Source organism: Elephas maximus, chromosome 19, assembly GCF_024166365.1.
Source record: "Elephas maximus indicus isolate mEleMax1 chromosome 19, mEleMax1 primary haplotype, whole genome shotgun sequence".
NCBI lineage: Eukaryota > Metazoa > Chordata > Mammalia > Proboscidea > Elephantidae > Elephas > Elephas maximus.
Window position 1 is genome coordinate 58,521,820 of NC_064837.1, and position 15,518 is coordinate 58,537,337.

The window sequence follows — 15,518 nt, forward strand, 5'->3', positions numbered from 1 at the left end:
GTACGATGCTGTTGTGTGTCATTGAGTTGATTACGACTCATAGTGACCCTATAGGACAGAGTAGAACTGCCCCATAGGGTTCCAAGGCTGTAGATCTTTACAGGAACAGATCGCCAGGTCTCTTCTCCCACAGAGCGGCTGGTGGGTGTGAACCGCAGACCATTCAGTCAGCCGCCAAGCGCACCCCCAGGGCTCCTAATGAGAAGGTACAAGGAAAGCAAATTATCTAGGTACAGCCCCCAAAGTGGGGTCTAGGGCCTACAGATCCCCATCAACTATCGCTCCCACAGCAGATGGGGGTGGTTATAATAACAAAAATGGCTGCTGTTTGTGGAGAGTCCACAAGTCCTATGCCATTCGGGACACTTCACATAAATGACCTCATTTAGTCCTCTGAGGAAGGGGTTGTTATTATTTCCATTTTACAGATGAGGAAACTGCAACTTTGACTGTCTCGACAGCTTGCCCAAGATCACACAGCCAGTGAGTGGCAGAGCTGGGACTCATCTGGATGCTAAAGGTCTTTGCAGAATACCGCAGGGCCCCGCCTCATTAAGTGACAACGATACCCCTGTCCTGAGCAGACCCTGCTTCTGTCACTTCCTGGCCACCACTGGCCACACCACTCCCCACGCCCAGGCAGTCCCCAGCCTCTGCTCAGCCTGTCCTCTGCAGGGTCAGCGTCTCTCTGGAATAAAAGGAAGGTGGAAGGCTAGGCACACTTGGCACCCTGTAAGCTTCAAGGTACCCAAAGGAAGGAAGACATGCTCTGGGGTATGGCCCTGGCCACGGCCATTCCTCCCAGGGTTGGGGGCCACGTGGGCCAGTGCCATCAGCCTCAGGAAATGGGCCACCCAGTAGCCCTAGATGCCTGCCGCCCTAACGGCCTTCTTTCTTACACTTGAAACTGGTTGCCATGGAGTCGACTCCAACTCAGGGTGACCCCGTATGTGTCAGAGTAGAACTGTGGACCATAGGTTTTCAGTGGCTGATTTTTTGGAATTAGATCACCAGGCCTTTCTTCTGAGGCATCTCTGGGTAGACTTGAACCTCCAACCTTTAGGTTAGCAGCTGAGGGCTTAACTGTTTGCAGCGCCCGGGGACTCCTCTTTATACTTCAGCGGTGTTTCTTTTGAGTTATTTGCCTCCATTTACACAAAACAGGTATTGTTTTTTAAGATTTTACTAATTCTCAGAAATGACCTCTTTCTGCAAACCAGCTCCTGTACTGGGAGCTCTTTTCTCTGCCCTGAGACAGAGCTCTGAAACCTCTGCTCTCCTAAGACCTCGCAGGGACTGCATTTTGACGACCCCTCTCCTCTCAGGGCAGAGAAGTGTGGAAAAACGGGACTCTAGAGCACGGACACTCAGCCAAACGGTGGGAAATGCTGCAAACGGATGAAGCTGAGCACCAGCCTCCATTTCCGGAACAGCTGGAGCAGGCAGACAGGCTGGGGCTGGCCTGGGGGAGGACACAGGAAGGGCCCCGCTCAAATGAGAATTACGGCTTTTTATTCTTCTTAAGACGCCACAGCAGCCAGAGTACCCAGACAGGAGAAAGAAAGCTGGTGGAAGAGAGAGAAAGAGAGAATAAGTGACCACAATGAGCAAACAAAACAAAAAGCACAGGCGTGTCAAACATCACCCGGCGAAGCATCGCTCAGGCCCCACACACCGAGTCTGCATGCTCTGACTCCGGGCTGAGGTTAGTGCCAGCATCTGGCAAGAAATGGCTCCTGTTCTTGTCCCCTCAGCCTGACCGCCAGTGAGCAGGAAGGTGCTTCCTCAGTGAAGAGGGCTGTCTCCCCACGGATGGAGCAGCTCTGCTCCACATCTGACCTCCCCAGAGCTGAAGTTAAAAGAGCACCCCTCACCTCCACCCCCACCATACGCACACCCCACTCGCGCTCACACACATGCTCATACACACCCCACACATGCTCACACACACACGCTCATACACGTCCCCCACACACTTGCACACACTCACACACACACCCCCCACAGACTCAAAGACTCACACACACTCACACACATTGAGACACACACTCACGCACACCCCACACGCACTCACACACACACTCCACATACTCAGACACTCACACACACACATACACTGAAACACACACACCACATACTCTTACACACGCACACGTATACTCACATTCACACTGTCACACACTCACACATCACATACTCTTACACAGTCATATGCTCACAAACTCACACACTCACACACACACTCACACAGTCATACATATACTCTTATAAACTCACACTCAAACACATATACAATCTCACAACACTTCACACACACACAACACACACAAGCAAAATCCTGAGTGGCCTCCCATGAGAAGTACTTGGCTTACAGACGACGTGCCCTTCAGAATCAAACCTCCCACAGGTCAGGGTGCCTGAGAGGCTTTCCGCCTCCTCCCTCCCCCTCCTCCACCCCAGAGAGGTTTCCAGAGCTGCCAGTTATCCATAAAAAAGCAAATCTTCCTCCTGGGTTCAGTATTTTACTTGAGGATTCTGTTTCCATGGCAACCAAGCCTACAAGCCTACAAATTAAAAAAAAAAAAAAAGCCTACAAGGCCTCAGCAATTATCTGTTATCTGACAAGTGCAAAGTGGAAAAGGCTGCCGAGGGCTGAGAGTGCGGTATGTATCGGAGCTCAGAGCTCGGTCACTCTGAGCTGTGGAGAGGCGCCTAACGATGCCCATGGGTGACACCCTCTAGAGGCTCTACATCCCACTCCTCAGGGCCTCTCTCCCTAAACCGGGGCTTCAGTCACACAGGTGGGGGCCCCCCACAGCCTCCTGAGTTCCAGATCCCAGGCGGCAGAAGTACACCTGCCACAGAGCTACCTGGCACCTTTGTCCTGCCCTTCAACTTCCTTCTTCCTCCTTTCCCACTCATCCCTCTCAGCCCCCACTCAGGCCTTAAGGCACTGCCAGGCCTTATAGACGACACACAAGGCCAACAAGTTTGCCTCAAATCAAACCATCTAATGGATTTTAGGAAACCCTGGTGCCATAGTGGTTAAGTGCTATGGCTGCCAACCAAAAGGTCAGCAGTTAGAATCTACCAGATGCTCCTTGGAAACTCTATGGGGCAGTTCTAGTCTGTCCTATAGGGTCTCTGTGAGTTGGAATCAACTCAACGGCAACAGGTTTAATGGATTTTAGGCTGGTTTATAATGTGTTCAGCCGTTAACTGAAAGGTTGGTGATTCAAGTCCACCCAGAGGCACCTCAAAAGAAAGGCCTGGCAATCTTTCCAAAAAGCCAGCCATTGAAAACCCTATGGTGGACTGTTATACTCTGACACACGTGAAGTCACCATGAGTCAGAATTGACTCGACAGCAACTGGTTGGTTGGTTACTTGTACCCAGGGCTCTCAACCAGGGTAATTTTGCCTCTCGGGGACATTGGCAATGTCTAGAGACATTTTTGATTGTCAGAGCTCAGGGAGGTAGGGAGAGGAAGGCACAGTGCTATTGGCATCTAGTGGGTAGAGGTCAAAGATGCTCCTAAACATTCTACAGTGCACAGTACAGCCCCCCCAAAGAATATCCAGCCCAAAATGTCAATCATGCCAAGATCGAGCTCCCCTGACTGGATGCTCACTGTTTCAACGGCTTGTGAGCTGTATTTCTTTAAATTAAAAAAAAAAGTAGGAAATTGACCATCCATCAAGAAAGGTGGCCTACTTGGGGAAACGATCCTTTTAAAACAAGAAGTCCAGGAGCATCTTCGGAAAGCCAAGTGAGGAATTAACTCACTAGGATTCCAAAGTATGATATGTCATACGATTAAGGTTTAAATTCAAAGGTGGTCACATAAACCAGAGACTACATCAGCCTGAGACCAGAAGAGCTAGATGGTGCCCGGCTACAACCGATGACTGCCCTGACAGGGAACACAACAGAAAATCCCTGAGGGAGTAGGAGAGCAGTGGGATGCAGACCCCAAATTCTCATAAAAAGACCAGACTTAATGGTCCGACTGAGACTAGAAGGACCCCAGTGGTCATGGCCCCCAGGCCTTCTGTTGGCCTGGGACAGGAACCATTCCCAAATCAACTCTTCAGACATGGATTGGACTGGACAATGGGTTGGAGAGGGATGCTGGTGAGGAGTGAGCTTCTTGGATCAGGTGGACACTTGAGACTATGTTGGCACCTCCTCCCTGGAGGGGAGATGAGAAGGTAGAGGGTGTTAGAAGCTGGCAAAATGGACACGAAAAGAGAGAGTGGAGGGAGAGAGCAGGCTGTCTCATTAGGGGGAGAGCAATATGTAGCAAGGTGTATATAAGTTTTTGTGTGAGAGACTGACTTGATTTGTAAACTTCCACTTAAAGCACAATAAAAATTAAAAAAAAAAAAAATTCGAAGGTGGTTGGCCAGGGGTTTTAAACCTGGGGCCTGTAGTCTTCTGGGAGTCCGGGGCCTGGCTGAAATTGTGAGTAAAATGTCTGTGCACCTCTCGGTGGAATCCCAAAGTCATCAGATTTGCAAAGGATACAGTGACTCAGAAAGCTTGAAAACCAATGATCTAGGTCTTATTTGCTCTGACTGGCATCCACATTCTCTGTCTCCCTCCAATTATAGCCTCTATTTACCCAAGACTCTTCCAAGGCCTCTCCCCTCCCCTGACCTGGTATCGCAGAGCCCATAGCCCTCCTCTCTTCATTCAGTCTCAAAGGGGAGATATAGGTGCCCCAATACACATGAATAGATGTGTGGACACCCTTCCAGCCTCAGAACCTGACTTGGGCTCTGCCCAAAGTACACAGCTTCCACCGAAAACCTCTGAGTGCAGAGACGTACCTGGTTTACCTTAACTTCATTTGGATTGGTCACTCGGTCCAGGCCATAGTCCAGCACATTTTTCGCTCCTGGCTGAATGGAATAAAGACAGCATAAGGACCGTGACAGGAAGAGTGTCCAGTTATTGATTAACTTTAGGTCTTGGCCAAGCTGCCAGTTGTGAGTTTGAGCTGAGAAGACTTGATGCCAAGCCTACAGGAAGTTAAAAGAGTGTGTAAGACCCACCAGGTGAGCTGGTGAGGTCTGTGGGGATTGTTCTGTCACCATGGCATAGTGGTGATGGACCTAATATAGTGGGATTGTCAAATGATGGATGGACGGACGGACAGACGGAATGAAGGGTGGGTGGAAGGATGAATAACACTCAGGCTCAGTGAGAGCTCACTGGCATTGGTACATGGGACTTCCAGATCTTCCTGCAGTACTCCTTCCCCATCCTACTTGGCTTCTGTCCTTGGAAGGGCAGGGAAGCAGAAGAAAGCAACATAATTGTGCAACGCTTTGGGTGAGTCCCTGTTTCAGTCAGACACCTGTGGGTTCCAATCCTGGCCCTGCCACTTCCAATCTGTGCAAAAGATCTTGGGAAGCTGCTCCTCCTTTCTGTACTCACTACCCATTCTATGAAAGGGAGGTGGCCCCTCCTACCTGGCAGGTTATTGTGAGGATTTAATGAGATGGCCTATAAAGCTCTCAACACTGGGTAGCTATTAAAGAGCAAGGGGAGTGTGTCCATTCTGAGAATTTGTACATAAAAGACCTGGCCCAAAGTTGGGTCAGCCATCTTTGTCAGTTCCCTTCTCCAATCAGGCAGCCCAACTCTCCAGTTGATTTTATTTGGTCTCTCTAAACTCCTTGCAGCCAGAAATTTGAGCCTTTTACTTCGCTCCATGCTGGTTTGGCACCAGGCACCCATCAAATACTCAACAGTATGTGCTGTAACCAGACTGGGTACCCTGGAGCAGAGAATGGGGGGATGGGTAACTAGATATTCTCGCCATCAGTTTCAGCCTCATTAATAGGGTCAGACACCTGTTTAGCTCTGATGTCGGGTTGTCAGATAACAATGAATAATTTTTATGTATAATTTTATATGAAATATGTTTCACATAACAATGAATAATTTTACATGTAATTTTATATTTTCAATAAAATGTTTCATATATAACAATTTTTAGTATAAGTGTATAATAAGTATACAAATATTAGTACACAAATTATTCACTACTTATATAAAAGTCAAATTTAACAGGGTGTCCTGCATTCTTATTTGCTAAATCTGGCAATCCTAGCTCCCTAGGCTACCATCAGGGCAAATGCTGGGCATAAACCTAGGCAAGCAAGAGAGAAAAGAAGGAAATGGAAAATAGGTCGGGAGGAGGACAAGGAAAGGGAAACTTTCCTTCAACTGACTGGCTACTCACTGCAGATCCCATCATGGGGGTGATCACCTATAAACACTGAGAATCATGGCCCAGACAAGTTGACACACAATCTTAACCATTACATCCCTTGTTCCATGTCCTCTTCTGAATCTGGCCTGAATTTCTAGCAGTTCCCTGTCGATGTACTGCTGCAACCGATTTTGAATGATCTTCAGCAAGATTTTACTTGTGTGTGATATTAATGGTATTGTTCAATAATTTCTGCATTCTGTTGGATCACCCTTCTCTGGAATGGGCACAAATTTGGATCCCTTCCATTTGGTTGACCAGATAGCTGTCTTCCAAATTTCTTGGTATAGACAAGTAAGCATTTGCAGCATTGCACTGGTTTGTTGAAACATCTCAGTTGGTATTCCATCAATTCCTGGAGCCTTGTTTTTCACCAATGCCTTCAGTGTCGCATGGACTTTTTCCTTCAATACCATCAGTTCTTGACCATATGCACCTACTGAAATGGTTGAACATTGACCAAGTCTTTTTGGTACGGTGACTGTTTGTATTCCTTCCATCTTCTTCTGACGCTTTCTGCGTCGTTCAATATTTTGCCCATAAACCAAACCCATTGCCATCAAGTTGATTCCTACTTGGAATGACCCTATAGGACAGAGTAGAACTGCCCCATAGGGTTTCCAAGGATCAGCTGGTGGGTTCTAACTGCCAACTATTTGGTTAGCAGCTGTAGCACTTAACCACTACATCACCATCAAAACCAAACCAAAATCACTATAACCTCCCCCCCCCCCAAAAAAATCCATCACCGTTGAGTCAATCCTGACTCATAGCCACCCTAGAGGACAGGGTAGAACTGCCCCATAGAGTTTCCAAGGAGTGCCTGGTGGATTTGAACTGCCGACCTTTTGGTTGTAGCTGTAGCGCTTCATTGCTACACCACCAGGGTTTCCACACCGCCATAAAAAAAAAAAAAAAAAAAAAAAAAAATTTTTTTTTTTTATAGAACCCTTTAATATTGCAACTTGGGGCTTGAATTTTTTCTTTAGTTCTTTCAGCTTGAGAAATGCCGAGCGTGTTCTATCCTTTTGGTTTTCTAACTCCAGGTCTTTGCACATTTCATTAAATTCTTTACTTTGTCTTCTCAAGACACCCTTTGATTGTCCAATTCATAATGGCCAATACCAGTCCATTTCAGCTCACTAATGCCTAGGCTATCAATCTTTATGCATTCCAGTTCATTCTGACAAGTTCCAGTTTTCATAGATTCATGCTTTGTACATTCCAGGTCCCAATTATTAATGGATGTTTGCAGCTGTTTCTTCTCATTTTGACTTATGCCACATCAGCAAATGAAGGTCCCGAAAGCTTTCCACGTCATTAAGGTCAGCTCTACTTTGAATAAACGGTTCTTCCCCAGTCACCTTTTGAGTGCCTTCCAACCTGAGGGGCTCATCTTCCACCACTGTATCAGACCATGTTCCGCTGCTATTCATAAGGTTTCCACTTGCCAATATTTTTTTTTAGAAGTAGATTGCTGAGACCTTCTTCCTAGTTTGTCTTAGTCTGGAAGCTCTGCTGAAACCTGTCCCTATGGATGATCCTGCTGCTATTTGAAATACCGGTGGCACAGCTTCCAGCATCACAGCAGTACACAGGCCACCACAGTACAACAAACTGATAGACTGGTGGCGGATTCTTGCCCGAGCCCTTGCCTATTTATTATTAGGCACTTTTTATGTGCTGGACATTCTACTGGGCTGTAGGAAGTCCCTGGTGAATGATACGAGACCCCGCTCTCTAGGAACTTCCTGTCTTGTGGGGGAGGCAGCCACTTGGCAATTAATCACACAAATGATGAACTGCAGTGGTGACAAGTGCTATGAGGGGACAGTCCAAGTATCCAAGCCAGCCTTCAATAGAGTCCAACTTAGCATAGAGAGGGGTGGTCATCTCAAATCAGTGCTTTTGTCTACGGTGGGTTCTAGGGGCTACTCCTCCATCTCGTACAGAGAAATGCCCCCATGAGACTGGGGACAAGCCACACATGCACACACACACACATCCCTCCCACGCCCATGTGCCTCTGCAGCCTCCGTCTGGCTGGTCTTGCACATCTGATACTTGCGCAGCCTCAGCAGCTTCAGTGTGGTCATCTGTCCGAGTCTAGAATTCAAAGCCAACTCTTCCTCTCCAACCTGCTGCATGCTCTGAGATACAAATTTGGCTGCCCGGGTGCTCACTGGTGCACATGGGTAACCACAATCAACACAGGAGGTGCCCTCAGCTGCCCAGACTGAGACAGACTCTCACAACCATCAGTCACCCACCAGGCTCCTTTATTCTCCTGCCTGTCCCATTCCAGCCCCTCCTTGCTTTCCCTGCCAGCTCTCCAGAACACCCTGCTGGATCCTGCCTCCTCTCAGCATCCTTGTGGGTGGTTGTTCCAGATGGAGCTGGGAACGCATCCGGGTGGTCCCATCCCAGTTCTCCTGCCTCCAAAACTCCCCCAAGGGGCTGCCTTTCTGCCTCTACTAGTCCAGGAGACTCCCCCAGCTCCAGTCACTCATTCATTTACTCATTCTTCAGACAGCCTAAAGTCTCTTGTCCACTGTGATGGTCACCAGCGCCACCACTGATGCAGTCGCTGGCACGCAAGAGGGTGCTTGAAGGAAGATAGCCCAGCACTGACTGTCAGTGCACAGGAAACAACGGCAGTAGCACGCTTCTGCGGTGGGCAGCCAGGAGATAAGGGGCACACAGACTTTTCAACCCCAGGGCCCCACTCAGGAAGTCCTCCAGAGGAGGCCAGCCTCACCCTGTCAGCTGGAGGAACCACAAATGCCACAGCGTGACATCTCCAAAGACTATTCCTCAGCCATAAGCCTAAGGGGCAATTTGCTAAATGCTTCATTTTTTCGGTTAGGAGGGGACCTTGTGTGCCCCCATGATTGCTCCATGGTGAGGTGACATCCCCAGGAATCAGTATTCCAGAGCCAGGCCAGGATGGGAGGGACACACACTTCTCGGTGTCACTCTACCACGTCCCTCCTGTCCCTTCTCTCCTTCTCTCATCACCCATTCTTTTCCCCAAGTATTAGTTAAGACCTTTTTAATGCATAGACAGAAAATATAAACAAATAAAATACCAGATGGCTTTATAAAAAAAAAAAAACAGAGTAAAGAGACAGAGATGAGGCTGAACTGGGGGAGATGATTTCAGATTGAGGGCTTGGAGAAGGCTGCTTTGAGCAGACCTCAGCTTGAATGTCACCTCCACAGAGAGGTGCTCCCTGACCCCTCATCTGATACAGGACCCCTGCCCCTTACAAGCTGCCATGATAGTCTGTCCTTTACACATTTATTTGTGTCATAGTTGGTTAATCTTTGTCTCTCCACCAGACTGTCAGCTTCTTGAAGGCACGAGCCATGTCTGTCTTGGCTCATAACCCAAGTATCCCATTGCCTAGTAGGTGCAGGGTCACTCATGGTAGACAGGTTTCAGCAGAGCTTCCAGGGTAAGACAGACTAGGAAGAAAGGCCTGATGATCTACTTCCGAAAATTGGCCAATGAAAATTTTATGGATCACAAAAAATATTGTCTGATATAGTGCTGGAAGACCACCCCCCTAGGTTGGAAGGCTGGAAGGCACTCAAAATACACAGTAGCTGCAACAATGGACTTGAGTATACCAATGATCATGAAAACAGCTCAGGACCAGGCAGTGTTTCATTCTGCTGTACATGGAGTCGCCATGAGCTGGGGTTAACTCAATGGCAACTAACAACTACATATGTATGTGTGCATCTGTCTGTCTGTGTGTATCTGTTTGTCTATCTGTGTGTCTGTCTGTCTGGTGTCCGAGTGTGTTTGTCTGTCTTTCTGTGTATGTATATGTATATTTTTTAAGGAAATCTGGACCATAGAGTATATGTAGCTTTCCATCCTGGTTTTATGATATGATACGTCAGACATTTCCCAGGTCATTAAATGGCCTTTGAAAATATTATTTTAATAGCTTCACAATATTCCATCATGTGGATATATCTTAATTTATTTTACCATCCTCTACTGTTGGCTGTTTAGCAGCCTCAACAGGAAATGGAGGGCAGACATCTCCTTCTCTGGCAAGGGTTTGTGTAGGTGGTTGAAACCAAAAACCAAACCAGTAGCCACCGAGTTGATTCCAATTCATGGTGACCCCACGTGGGTCAGAGTAGAACCGTGCTCCAGTGGGTTTTCAAAGGCTGATTTTTCAGAAGTAGGTCACCAGGCCTTTCTCCTGAGGCACCTCTAGGTGGGCTTGAATTTTCAACCTTTCAGTTAGCAGTCAAGAGCTTAATTTTTTGTACCATCCAGGGACAGGTGGTTAAAACAAGGGCCACAGAGCTTGATTTTCACACCGGTGACCTCTTGACTTAGAGCACACATCCGCTGAAGGCAGCCTCCGTCCACACTACCAGGCTGGAGCAGTGGGCTAGGTCATCAGGAGGCAGAAGGTACGGGTGGGACAGCAAAGATGCACAGATGCTCCCAAAATGACATTTCTCCCCATTCATTTACACACCTGACTGACTGTTGTTTGCGTTGTGCTCTGACCAGGACTTTGTTCCCTTTAGATAACGGACGGGAGAGGAACGTCATTTCCCACCATCGCAGGATTCTGACTCATGATGGCATTTGGGCCCGGGGCCCAAGAAGACTGGGGTAGAATCACTCAGCCACCGCCAGCTACATTTAATCTCGGCCTCTACCAGTGACAGTGCCTCTGTTCCAAAGTCTGGCATGACATTCCTTCCCTCCCTAATTCAATTACCCCTCTCTTGGTGCCCTCAGCACCTGAGTCTCATTTCGGGGGCGGCACAGCTCACCTAAGATATGGTAATTTGGGTTTAGAGCTCCCTGAGGTGAGAAAGGAACCACGTGAGGGTCCTCCTCATACAGCAGCCACACTTCAGGCTTTGGAGTCAGACAGATGTGGATTCATACCCTAGCACCAGGCAAGCTACTTTTTTCTCTCTCAGCCTTGATTTCCCCATCTGAATAATGGGGATGATGGTACTCCCACTTCATAGGGTCATGGTCAGGTTCAAATGAGATAATCCATGTCAGAGCACAGGCACAGAGCAAAGTGCTCCATAACTCCAGACCTGGCTCAACAAAGGCTTCACGGATTAATGAATAGACCAGTGAACAAATAAATAAATTGATTCAAAAGCTAGGGACTGACTCTCAAGCTACAACAGTTGGTGATAGTCCACATATTGGCTGCTTCACACTCCCCAGTGCCAAATGCTTTGTTTGCTTTGGCTGGCTCCTCTCCCACTAGACTGAAAGCTTGTTTGGGTCTCCTGGAGACAGTCTGACAGCCCATAAGCTCCTGGGCTTCCTGGGGTTGTCAGTCAGATTGCTCAATTCCAGGCTGAGCTACTTTTCCAGTAGGATGCTCTTCCAACAGAGCACCTTCCACCCTGCTCAGACCAACAAAAGGTTGAGGGCATTTTTCAAAAAGTCTAGGAGAACAGGGTCTGGATGCACTCTGCCTCATTTTGACTGTTGGTGGTGGTGGTGGTGGGCGGCATCAAGTTGGTTGTGATTCATGGCGACCCCATGTACAACAGAACAAAACACTGCCTGGTGTTGTGTCATCTTTGCAATCCTTGGTAACGCTTAAGTCCATTGTTATGGGCACTGAGTATTTTAAGTGCTTTCCAACCTAAGAGGCTTATCTTCCAGCACTATATCAGACAATGTTCCAAAGGATTTTCATTGACTGATTTTCAGAAACAGATCACCAGGTCTTCCTTCCTAGTCTATCTTAGTCTGGAACCTCTGCTGAACCGTGTCCACCATGGGTGACCGTACTGGTATTTGAAATACCAATGGTATAACTTCCAGCACCATAGCAACATGCAAGCTGCCACAACACAAAAAAGTGACAGACAAGTGGTGTCATCTGACCACTGGTCCAGTTTTGGTTTAGGGAAGCAGTAGTGAGAGAGATTAGATGTGAAGAGCAGTTTCATGTCCTAGTAGTTTTATGACTGTTTAGAGTACATCAAAGTCAGATTGTGAACTTGATCAAAGAGGGACCAGCCACATTTGTACCCAGGCACTACATTTATTAGACCACAGTGACTCACACTATGTTCTAATAATCAGCGAGGCTACAAAGAGGCCTTAAACGTATTAAGACATCACATGACATTGTGTGAGAGGCAGAAGAGTATTGTGTTTAAGAGAGAAGGCTCTGCAGTTGGCTGTATGTGGGTTCAATTCCTGTGTCACTTACTAGCTGTATACAGATTATCAACATCTCTGAGCCTCAGCTTGCTTATCACTAAAACAGGAACAGGGCTACAAAGATTATATAACACAGTGAATGTAAAATGCTTAGTGCAGTGCCCAGCACACTGTAAGTTCTCAGTTTAGGTCTCTTGCAATGATGATGCTGATGATGACGACAACAATGACAATGGTGGTGGTGGAGGTATGGAGGCAGTTGAGGTGGGGGTGGTAGAAGTGGTGGTTGTGGAGGTGGTCACGATAGAGGTGACGGTGAGACAATGGTGGTGGTGATAGTGGAGGTGATGGAGATGGTGGAGGTGGTGGTGATGAAGGTGGTCGTGGCGGAGACATGTCGTGATGTTCGTGTACTTCTGTTTCACACTGCGAAGAGCCCCTCAGCCACTTGCCTGATGTGGGGGCTGAGAACTTACTCTAGGAGAACAAGGGAAAACTCAGATGATCTAGTTTTCCGATCAGGATGGGAGCGAAGAGGGCCCTTGGCAGATCACGGGCACAGTCAGTAACTGACTTTGCAGGACTGCAGTCACATGGGCATTACCACACTGCAGAGTCCCTACATGCATTATAAAAGCCATCCTCCATCCTGCAAGGAGCAGGATTTCCTCAGTCATGAGTGCCCTGGTCACCAAGGCATCTTGCCAAGTGAGTGACCCATACGCCCTTCTCCCTTATCCTCAGCAAGGCTCCCCTCGTCTGGAACAGGTCACCAAGTACAGCATGAGCAACATGCTGCTCCCTTCTCATACAAAGATCTCACTCCTGAGCTACCAGCAGGGAGGCATGCACGTGGCAGTCTGTCCAGGACCCTGTGCTCAGTCACTCAGCCCCCAGGGACCCATGCTGGGCATTTGTATAATGGTTTACCTAGAGATGGAGCCCTGAAACAAAGCAAAACCAAGCAAGCTGCTTGGGCATCAACCCCAGGACCTTACTCAGCAACAAGGTATCCAAATAGATGCCTCAACAGATGGAACTCGTTAAGGGAATTGGTTTTGAATATAGAAGGAAAATAAACAAAACAGTCAAAATCTGATGGACCTGAAGTTTAAAAACCTATAAGCTTTGATACCAGGACTAGTCCACTTCCTGGTTCTGAGAATTTCAGAAGCCTGGCAAGCAAGAAACTGAAAGAGGGGGAGGAGGAACACTTGTTTCCAACTCTTCCCTTTCCAGAATCCCTTTCACATCTCCCATTCCCCGTGATAAGTAGGCAGCACATGGTCTGACACAGGAGGAAACTGAGGCACCAGAGCTGACTACAATGGGTGGCAGCAGCACCTGGTTCTCTGTGCTGGGGGAGGAGGCTTCCATTTCCCAGTGACGAGCTGTGACAAGTTACACTCGTTATGTGCAACTTGTTTCTCTGGGTCACGAAAAGTGCCAAGACCAGAGATGCACTGTCCTCCATGCCATGAGAAGCTTAGTACATGTTTATTCCCTTCTCTCCTCCTCCATCTCAATTCCTGCGGACTGGATCCAGGAGAGGAAAAGGAAAGGGAGCAAGAGACACGAAGTGTGGGCTTGGCTATGCAGAGTTTCAGTTCTCTACAACATTTCATTTTTCTGCTTTGGAGTCTGGTTTTTTCTTCTTACATTCCTTTTCCAAGACACGGCATGCTGGCCAATAAAAGGTCCCAGCCTTCATAATAGACAAACTCATTAGGGTCCTTCCCTTAGACAATTTCACTTACTCCTAACACCAACAGATGGGCCATGAGTAGACCCCATCCAGACAGTGTACTTCCTCTTCCAGCCAAGACGCACTTGGATGCTGACCCATCACTGGGAAGCTCCTCCTGCTGATTCAATTCTAGCCCCAGAGGGAGATGAGTTGGCAGATGGATGGTGCATATGGGGTAAGGGTGGAGAGGCACAAGAAGAGATGCTGAAAGCCAGGAAGGATAATACTCACAGGGCATCGGTGGACCAGCCAATATGCCTTTTCCTGACAATCCAGGGCATACCTGTCTGCTTTGTTCCTTTCCTTTCCAGCCCTGAAAAATCAAAAGTCATATTTAAGGCCAGTGATACTTTGCATCTTTTGGTCAATGATGGCACCCTCCATAACCACCTGGACCACCCTCTCCAATCTGCCCAAATGCCTATGTTTGCCATAATAATAACAGCAAACTCTAGTGTGGCACTTAAGTGTCAGGTCCCTTCTAACTTCTTTTGTATGTATGAACTCATTTAACCCTCCCAGTGGCCCTTCCTCACTTCACAGAGCAGGGAACAAATTTCCCACCCAGTATCATATTGTGAGCAAGTGGTAGAAGTGGCGATGGAGGTGGTGGAGGTGGTGGGGTGGTGGGAGTGGTGATGGTGATGGAGGTGATAGAGATGGTGGAGGTGATGGAGGTGGTGGGGTGGTAGAGGTGGTGGAGGTGATGGAAGTGGTGGAGGTAGTGGAGAGGGTGGGGGTGGTGGTGATGGAGGTGATAGAGGTGGTGGAGGTGGTGGTGGTGGAGGCAAGAGAGGTGATGGAAGCAGTGGAGGTGGTGGAGGTGATGGGGGTGATGGAGGCAATGGGGGTGGTGGGGGTGAGGGAGGTGATGGAAGTGGTAGAGGTAGTGGAGGGGGTGGGGGTGGTGGTGATGGAGGTGATGGAGGTGGTGGAGGTGGTGGAAGTGATGGAGGTGGTGGAGGTGATGGAGGTGGTGGGGATGGAGGTGGTGGGGGTGGTGGTGGATGTGGTGAAAGCGGAGGTGGTAGAGAAGGTAGAGGTGGTGGACGCAAAGGGGTGGTGGAGGTGGGGAAGATAATGGAGGTGCTGAATGTGGTAGGGTAGTGAAGGTGGTGGAAGCAGAGGTGGGGGGGTAGCGGGAGTGACGGGGAGGATGGAGGTGGTAGAGGAGATGGAGGTGGTGGGGGTGGTGGAGGTGATGAAGATGGTGGGAGTGGCGGTGGAGGTGATAAAGGTGATGGGGGTGGTGGAGGTGGTAAAGGTGATGAAGGTGGTGGGGGTGGTGGAGGTGGGGGGTAGC

The 15,518-nt window shown here is 48.4% G+C and overlaps 1 protein-coding gene across 4 annotated transcripts in view; it reads right to left on the reverse strand.

The window, feature by feature from the left end:
* Positions 1 to 15,518, reverse strand: part of RGS9 (regulator of G protein signaling 9) — a 68,888-nt gene that overhangs the window by 30,704 nt on the left and 22,666 nt on the right. For 3 of the 4 annotated variants that reach the window (XR_007514010.1, XR_007514009.1, XM_049859735.1), the window contains 2 exons: positions 14,447 to 14,528; positions 4,834 to 4,905 (listed from right to left, as the gene is read on the reverse strand). Coding sequence is in view for 2 of the 4 variants with exons in the window: in XM_049859735.1 (XP_049715692.1) it covers positions 4,834 to 4,905; positions 14,447 to 14,528 (154 nt within the window). In the remaining 2 variants the exon portion in view is untranslated. The remainder of the gene's footprint in view (positions 1 to 4,833; positions 4,906 to 14,446; positions 14,529 to 15,518) is intronic. The other variant, XM_049859736.1, reaches the window with a different exon arrangement.